General features: G+C 39.4%; 1 protein-coding gene across 1 annotated transcript in view; it reads right to left on the bottom strand.

The window, feature by feature from the left end:
- Positions 1-262: 262 nt before the first annotated feature.
- The window catches only part of arg1 (arginase 1), an 8432-nt gene continuing 544 nt past the window's right edge, over positions 263-8150 (bottom strand). The window contains exons 2-6 of the mRNA XM_071513865.1: positions 7203-7365; positions 4137-4231; positions 3178-3282; positions 1471-1607; positions 263-426 (exon numbers count right to left, since the gene is read on the bottom strand). Coding sequence (XP_071369966.1) covers positions 263-426; positions 1471-1607; positions 3178-3282; positions 4137-4231; positions 7203-7365 — 664 coding nt within the window. The remainder of the gene's footprint in view (positions 427-1470; positions 1608-3177; positions 3283-4136; positions 4232-7202; positions 7366-8150) is intronic.

Genomic DNA, 8150 nt, shown 5'->3' with positions numbered 1-8150 from the left:
CCTCTCTCCACTCTTTGGTTTGGTAAACATGAGCGAGCTGTGAGACGTTTACTGACCTCACCTTAACAGGATTTCTGGGTACTGAAGTCCTCAATAATTCAAACGGTTACCTCCAGCATGCGAAGTTGCCTAGTGCAGCTTTAATATTTCCTCTGAAGGTTTGAGAATTAATGACAACAACAGAGTTTTTCAAAGCGTGTTTTCTGTCCTGTTAGCTCAGGCTGGTGGTCAGGGAGCGTCTGTTTCCCTGTCTCCCTGCAGGTCAAGGCTCAGGCAGGCGGTAGTCGGGCGAGTGGCTTCCCTCCCGCCCGCGCCCGAAGCAGCCGAGCAGCAGATCCACCGCCGTCCCGACCGTGGACTGGACCTCCTGCTCCGTCCGGCCCCTCAGAGGGTTCACCTCCACCATGTCCACCGCTGACAGGAGACCTGCAGAGAGGAGAGGAGAGGAGAGGAGAGGAGAGGAGAGGAGACAAGGAGAGGAGAGGAGAGGAGAGGAGAGGGGAGGGGAGGGGAGAGAAGAGGGGAGGAGAGGAGAGGAGAGGAGAGAGGAGAGGAGACAAGGAGAGGAGAGGAGAGGAGAGGAGAGGACAGGACACAGAGTTAAGGCTGCGTTCACAGATCGGTTTCTCTGAACTCTGCAGTGTTTTCTCCTTCAGTTCAGTTGGTTTGTCCAGGTGAGAACGATGACCTTTGACCTCTGGTGGCACCAAATAACGGCACAGAGAGTCTTGGTCCTCTAACAAGAGAACTAAGGTGCGGTTTGACTACAGGAAACCACCCCGAAACACAAGGGATTATGGGTAGAAGGAGACGGAGGTGGTTCCTCATGCTTGGAAAGCCTAGCAGAACAAAATGAAGTCTGGACTGATGCTCATATTCAGCTATTTCTTCATGTGTTCTTAACTGGTACGAACACCACAGAAGAAGAGACAGACAAGTCCATCATGTTAGATAAAAGTTACAGGAACTGGAATCAGATTTGTTTTGGATTACTTTTGATACTCCAGTACATTTTACCGCTAATACTTCTATGTTTTTACTGAAGTAAACTTTTACAGACTTCCAAATGATCTTAGACATGCTCCAACTGTAACCACTTTTAAAACTAGGCTTAAAACTTTTATGTTCTCCATCGCCTATAATTAAACTCTTAGCACTTTAACTCCAAATATATGTAAATATGTGCACGCGGTTTATGTATTTACTTGTATCAACAGAACTTAGATTTTTATACTGTAACACTAATGTTGCCCTTACTCTAACTTTCAGTGTTCAGAAACTCTTTTCTTGTTTTTAATTTTCTTACTTTTACTTATTTACTTTTATCTTATCATCTGTTTTTATTTCTCTCTGTTAATCATGTAAAGCACTTTGAGTTGAGTATGAATTGTGCTATATAAATAAACCTGACTTGACTTTTGAATGCAGAAATTTCACTTTTAATGAAGTATGTTGCTGCTGTGTTCCCACCTGTCTGGCAGAGGGTCTCTGTGATGTAGACCCCCTCCCTGTAGCTCAGCCCGCCCACCACCGGCGTCCCGGTGGCCGGGGTCACCGACGGGTCGATGGCGTCGACGTCGTAGCTCAGGTGGATCGGCTTCTTCACTCTGTTAACGGAGAAAGTAAAACAAGTAGAACAGCATCGGTTTTAGTATCGGTCTGTAATCAGTTGATCTGCTTTCTGATTGATTTGGAAGCACCGGCACTCTCAAATCCATAATATTTAATTCAACTTGAACCCTTAAGCTTTTATAATTAAATGATATATTTAATGATATGACAAAAATGGTTCTCAACATGGAGGTCGGGACCCCCCCCAGAGAGTCATTAGGTGATTTATGGAATCTGAAAAAAATACATCATGTTTACAGTAGTGGCTGAAAATATTGGCACACACGACATCAAAAAAGTGTCGAAAAGGTGTTTCTTTGCTTTGCAGTGGGAAAGAAAAAAAACCCTGAAAAAAAGACTAAATCTTAGTTTGTTCCACATAAAAATCCTAAAATGGCTTTACTGTTTTGAAAGTTGTTAGAAATAATTTTGATATCAAGCAGCTGGTTCTCAATATAAAATATATCAATATATATCTCAATATGAAAAACAATAATTCAGCCAGTTTGAATGGAGAAAAGAGCTTCTTCTGCTGTCACTGTGTAGCACAATGAGCACGGAGAAAGAAAAAAGAAAACCAGAGAATTGTCTGAGGAAGTCAGACACAACAAGATTTTACAAATATTGCCCAAGTTTAGATAATCTAATCAATCAATCAAGGGAAGGGAAGCTTTCAAGAAAATATGAAGGAGGTTCAGAGATGTTGTGAGTTTTGCTGCTCTGCCTCTGGCACTCAGGACTCGGGGCCTTGAACACGTGCCTGGCACCATGAAATCAGGAGGTTATCAAGGTGTTTTAGAGCAGTGGTTCTCAACGTGGGGTCCGGGGACCACCAGGGGTCCTTGAGGAGGTTCCAGGGGGTCCCCAGCAAATTGATGAATTGTTAAACTTCAGCATTATTTAATTGACAAGACGTTAACACAATTAGAGAATGTAGAAGAATGACTGTTCTGATCATAGTTTCTCTGTTATCTCTCTACCTACAATACAAATAGTCATGGAGTTCTGGACAAAATCATATCTAATAATAAAAATATTCTCAGATTTGGGTCCGAGAGACAAAATCTCATCAAATGGGGGTCCGTGGTTCTAATGTGGACTAAATTAGGGGTCCTTGATATGAAAAAGGTTGAGAATCACTGTTTTAGAGACAATGTTGGACCCAAAGTCTCCGTCGAAGGTCAGGAGTCTTCCAGCGAGACAAAAATCCCAAAACACGCTTCAAAAATCCAACGGTTGAAACTTTGGACATCTGACAGCAGCAGCTGGGAGAAGAAAGAAGAAAACTCTTCTTCTGCAAAATTCTCCAAAAATCCTTCAAATTTGATTTCAAACTAGACAAGATTGAGGATGTGGAGAATTTTGCACAAGGCAATTGCTGATTGATAAAAATGGTTCAAACTGTTCAAAAGTTTAGGGTGTCAATAATTTTGTCAATGGCATTTCTTTTTTATTTTCTGATTTAAAAGAGTAGAAGCAAAAGGTTTGTGTGATAACATGTGAGTATTGATCAGGTTCAGGTTCAGAGCACACAGCCTGTAAGGAGGAACCAGCGGGTCGGCCTACTTGTCAGAGAGATAGTCACAGGTCTCCTCCATCACTCTCGCTATGCCGAGTCGGTCCACCTCCGTCATGGAAAACACCTTGATGCCCAGGAACTTCAGGATGTAACTGGAGAAGAAGACAAACCAATCAAGTTTCAATCAACCGATCAATACATGAGAGCTGTCGTTCACAAAATGCTACATATCCATTTGAGAAAAATGTTGCTACCTAAGATTCATCAGTCAATATTTTCCAAAAACTATGATTGCATAACATACTATGGTAACACTTTACAATAAGGGTATATTAATTAAGGGTTAGTTAATGCTTAATAAGTATTAACTAACCCTTAATTAACAGTTAACTAATGTGTCTGGTAATCATTTACTAATGATGTTCATGTTAAGTAAGGTATTCATTTATACATTATTATTAGTCATCTTTATAAACTATTAAATAATGTATAAATTAATACCTTAGTTAACATGAAATACCATTAGTAAATTACACATTAGTTAACTGTTAATTAAGCTTAATAAGCATTAACTAACCCTTATTAAGCATTAACTAACCCTTATTGTAAAGTGTTACCCATACTATATGCTAAAGTGTTTTTGCATTTCATCATATTTTCATCAATACTATAATGAAATAAAACTATTTCAAATATCATCATCGGACGGAATATTCCTACTCGTCATAGTCTTGGTTGACAAAATTGCACAAAAAAAAGCCTTCGTCAACAAGGGTTTTAGTCATTATCATCAACAAATCTATCAACCACAGATTAAGGGCATTTTGTGCTATGGGGCAGTAAAAAATAAAAATCGTACTTATTGCCACTTAAAGAGCCTCCATCTCTGCTGTGGGAACAAGAACCTTCTCTACTGTCCCTCCTGTTCTCTGCCCTCCTCTATATCAAGAACAACAAAAAAAAAAAACAACTACCATTTTCAATTAAAACAAATGCAGAAACGTACTGTTCCTCTGGATCCACGTCTCTCAGGCCGATGTAGACGAGATCTTTGGCTGCTATGCAAGGCTTGACCCAGGAGAAGTTTGGCAAGACGGGAATCTGGAGGCACAAATATGGAGACGGTCAGTGACATAAGGTCCGGTTTCCCAAAAGCATCCTAACATTATAATATTTGGTATGTTGTATCTATTTATGAAAGTTTTTTAATGGTGACATCTTTATCACACTTTGAATGCTTTGATCTCTGATGGAAGTTCTTTCATTTCTAAACAGAAAGTTCTAAACCGATTTTGCTGAAATCTGGTGACATCGCTCTCAGTCCAAAGATTATTAGATTAGAAGATTAGATTTTGGTGCTGATCTGGATCTGGGATTTCTGCCATTACATGATTTTCTGTTTTTTTTTAGCCAGAACTATTATGCTGCGTTCATGTACTGCTGGGAAAATGCGACACAGAGTCTGCAGCTTTGACAGTTGGAGGATTGTTCAGTGTGTTTGCTCTCTGCTTGTTTTTTCTCTCTTTCAACCGTTTTCATGAGGAAAAACGTTTTGTGAGTGAATTAAAGTTGCGATGAAAGTTTCTGTAGTAATACCATAATCTGCTTCACCTCCATGTTCCCATCTCCAGACGTTAAGACCTGAAGATCTTCGCTCCACTGCCGGTAGACATTTTATCTTTTGAAGGTTGAAGTAATTTGAAGGTTAAAGTTCTGTTATCTTCACATATCGGTTTGACTAAGATCCACGCTGCATTTTCATCTAGGACACGATTATCAGCTTTTAGTCCCAGAGAGTTTAAACACCACAAGGAAAACAATCTGAACTGATATGTTGTTTTTATCTGCTGTTTTTCCTCTTCAGTCCACAAACAGCACTTCATCTCAGACCTATGGAAGCCCATTTCTGCCAGCTACAGTGAAATGGAAAATAAGGCTAGATAAGTTAGTTAGCTAGCTAAATTGATGTGCTCTACTTTACTGGGAGTAACTCGTAATATTTAGACAGTTTCAGAATATTTACTTTGAAAAACAACTAAGACGAAGGAAAAATGGCAAATATCTCCAAGCATGATAACACTGGAAAACGATCCACAGAGATGTAAAGTAGGAAAAGAGCAGGAGTTCTTAACTGGTACGAACACCACAGAAGAAGAGACAGACAAGTCCATCATGTTAGATAAAAGTTACAGGAACTGGAATCAGATTTGTTTTGGATTACTTTTTGAGACTCCGGTACATTCAAACAGCACTTCATCTCAGACCTATGGAAGCCCATTTCTGCCAGTGTGATGAAAAAAAAAAAGATTGTGTTTTGAGAAAGTTTCTCATTATTTTGAGATACTAACTCATTATTTTGAGATACTAACTTATTATTTTGAGATACTAACTCATTATTTTGAGATACTAACTCATTATAATGAGAAACTTTCTCAAAATAATGACTTAGTATCTATTATTTTGAGATACTAAGTCATTATTTTGAGATACTAAGTCATTATTTTGAGGTTTCTCATTATTTTGAGAAAGTTTCTCATTATTTTGAGATACTAAGTCATTATTTTGAGGTTTCTCATTATTTTGAGAAAGTTTCTCATTATTTTGAGATACTAAGTCATTATTTTGAGAAGGTTTCTCATTATTTTGAGAAAGTTTCTCATTATTTTGAGATACTAAGTCATTATTTTGAGAAGGTTTCTCATTATTTTGAGATACTAACTCATTATTTTGAGAAGGTTTCTCATTATTTTGAGATACTAACTCATTATTTTGAGATACTAACTCATTATTTTGAGAAGGTTTCTCATTATTTTGAGATACTAACTCATTTTGAGAAGGTTTCTCATTATTTTGAGAAGGTTTCTCATTATTTTGAGATACTAACTCATTATTTTGAGAAAGTTTCTCATTATAATGACTTACAGGACCGTTTTTTTCATCACACTGGTGGAAACGGGCTTCCATACAAACCATTTGCTCATACGACTATTTCTGTAGAAACTGCCTTGTGTTCAGATCAGTCTGCTGACCTTTTCTTATGGTCAAAATAAGAATATTGCACCAGTGATGAACTTTGCAAATGTAGAGTGACTCAACATATTGCAATTACAGGCCCACAGGGAAAGACATAAAGTAAAGGATAAGTGGGTGATGAGATATTTATGCGATGGTTTTCCAGACAGAGATGACATTAAGTCTAGGATTAAAAAAACACACACTGACTGTAAAAGGAAATGCGGCGCGGCGCCAGACTTAATCAATGTTTGTGGAAGGACGGGTCATACTGAGATGAAATGCTGGAAAATGACGAGACTTTTCATTCAAATCATGTGTCTGCTGGTGCACACACACACACACACACACACACACACACACACACACACACACACACACACACAAGCTCAAGCTCAACCTCTAGCCCCACTTGTGACGTTCCTCTTCTATCTCTTGTTTGGATTATTCTTTTTATTTTGCATTTCCTTGCTTTGCAGGGTGAACAAACACTGGATATCAAAAGTCTAAACATCCTTTCAAATTTTCTAGTCTTTATTGCTTTGAGCTCTGAAATGAAAACCCATTAAGTTCTACTTTTTCCTTTTTTTTTTTTTTTTTAGAAAAGTCAAGGTAAAAACATTAACCTTCTAATTTCTGAAAATGTATTTACACACTGCTGCTACATTTCCGTGTTTTCCTCTCCAAAATAAATCTTTCAACCAATAGCGAACGTTCTCTGTGGTTCCGTTAGGCCCCGCCTCCTGTCAATCACACCCCAGTCAAGCCAGCAGAGAAACTAAAGCAAGACTCTTCCTCCAGCTACAGTTAAATGGAAAATAAAGCTAAAGATTTTACACAGTTACAGCTTGAAATTGCTGTGTTCTACTTTACTGGGAGGAACTTGTAATATTTAGACAGAATTTGCTTCAGAATATTCACTTTGAAAAACAACTAAGACGGAAGGAAAAACGTCAAATATCTCCAAACGTAATAAAAGCGGGAAAACGATCTACAGAGATGTAAAGCAGGAAAAGAGCAGGAACTGGTCAGACTGGCCTGTCCTCCAGCTGGGCGTCACCTTGGCCTGCAGCTCGTGGAGCAGGTAGGACACCGGCTGTCCGTGCAGGTTTCCTGTGGGGGAGCTGAGCGGCGTGTTGATGTCGGCGTGAGCGTCCACCCAGACCAGACTCAGCTGCTGCTGCACCGCCGCCGCGTGACCCAGGACCGAGCCGATCGCCAGGCTGGAGAGAGAGAGAGAGAGAGAGAGAGAGAGAGAGAGAGGAGAGAGGGAGAGAGAGAGAGGGAGAGAGAGAGAGAGAGAGAGAGAGAGAGAGAGAGAGACAGAGAGAGAGAGGGAGAGAGAGAGACAGAGAGAGGGAGAGAGAGAGACAGAGAGAGGGAGAGAGAGAGACAGAGAGAGGGAGAGAGAGAGAGAGACAGAGAGAGGGAGAGAGAGAGACAGACAGAGAGAGAGAGACAGAGAGAGAGACACCTCAAGACAATGAACTGTTGAGTTACAGAGGTGTGACCAAGTCAACTTTGCTCGAGTCCCAAGTCAGTCTCAAGTCTTGAGGCACAAGTCTAAATGTAGATTACTAAGTCAAGTCCAAGTCAAGTCCAAGTCAAGTCCAAGTCAAGTCCATGTCATTAATGTCAAGTCCAAAGTCTAAATGTAGAACAGCAAGTCAAGTCAGAACAAATCAAGAGTCCAGTATAAATTTAATATCTTAAAGAAAACTAAATATCTAGGACTTTTCAATGCAATATGGTTTTAATAGGATAAAAACTTGGTAAGAGCATCATGAGTTATAAATAAAGTAATAAATTCAATCATTCCATACAAATTCAGAAAACAGAATTTAAATTCAGTCGTCTGCTGGAACAAATCTCATCACTTTCAATCTAAGTCATTTACACAAACACAAGATCTCAAGTCAAGACTTTAGAAACCTTTTCAAGTCATCAGAGTACAAGTCAGAGTCAAGTCCCAAGTCACCAGAACCCAAGTCAAGTCCAGTCTCAAGTC

Source organism: Centroberyx affinis, unplaced genomic scaffold (assembly GCF_046629955.1).
Source record: "Centroberyx affinis isolate AG114_WGS23_722 - 3 ecotype Tasmania unplaced genomic scaffold, CSIRO-AGI_Caff_v1 ptg007590l_1, whole genome shotgun sequence".
NCBI classification, from domain to species: domain Eukaryota; kingdom Metazoa; phylum Chordata; class Actinopteri; order Beryciformes; family Berycidae; genus Centroberyx; species Centroberyx affinis.
The sequence above is the reverse complement of the archived record's forward strand: the minus strand, read 5'-3'. Positions and strand labels throughout refer to the sequence as shown.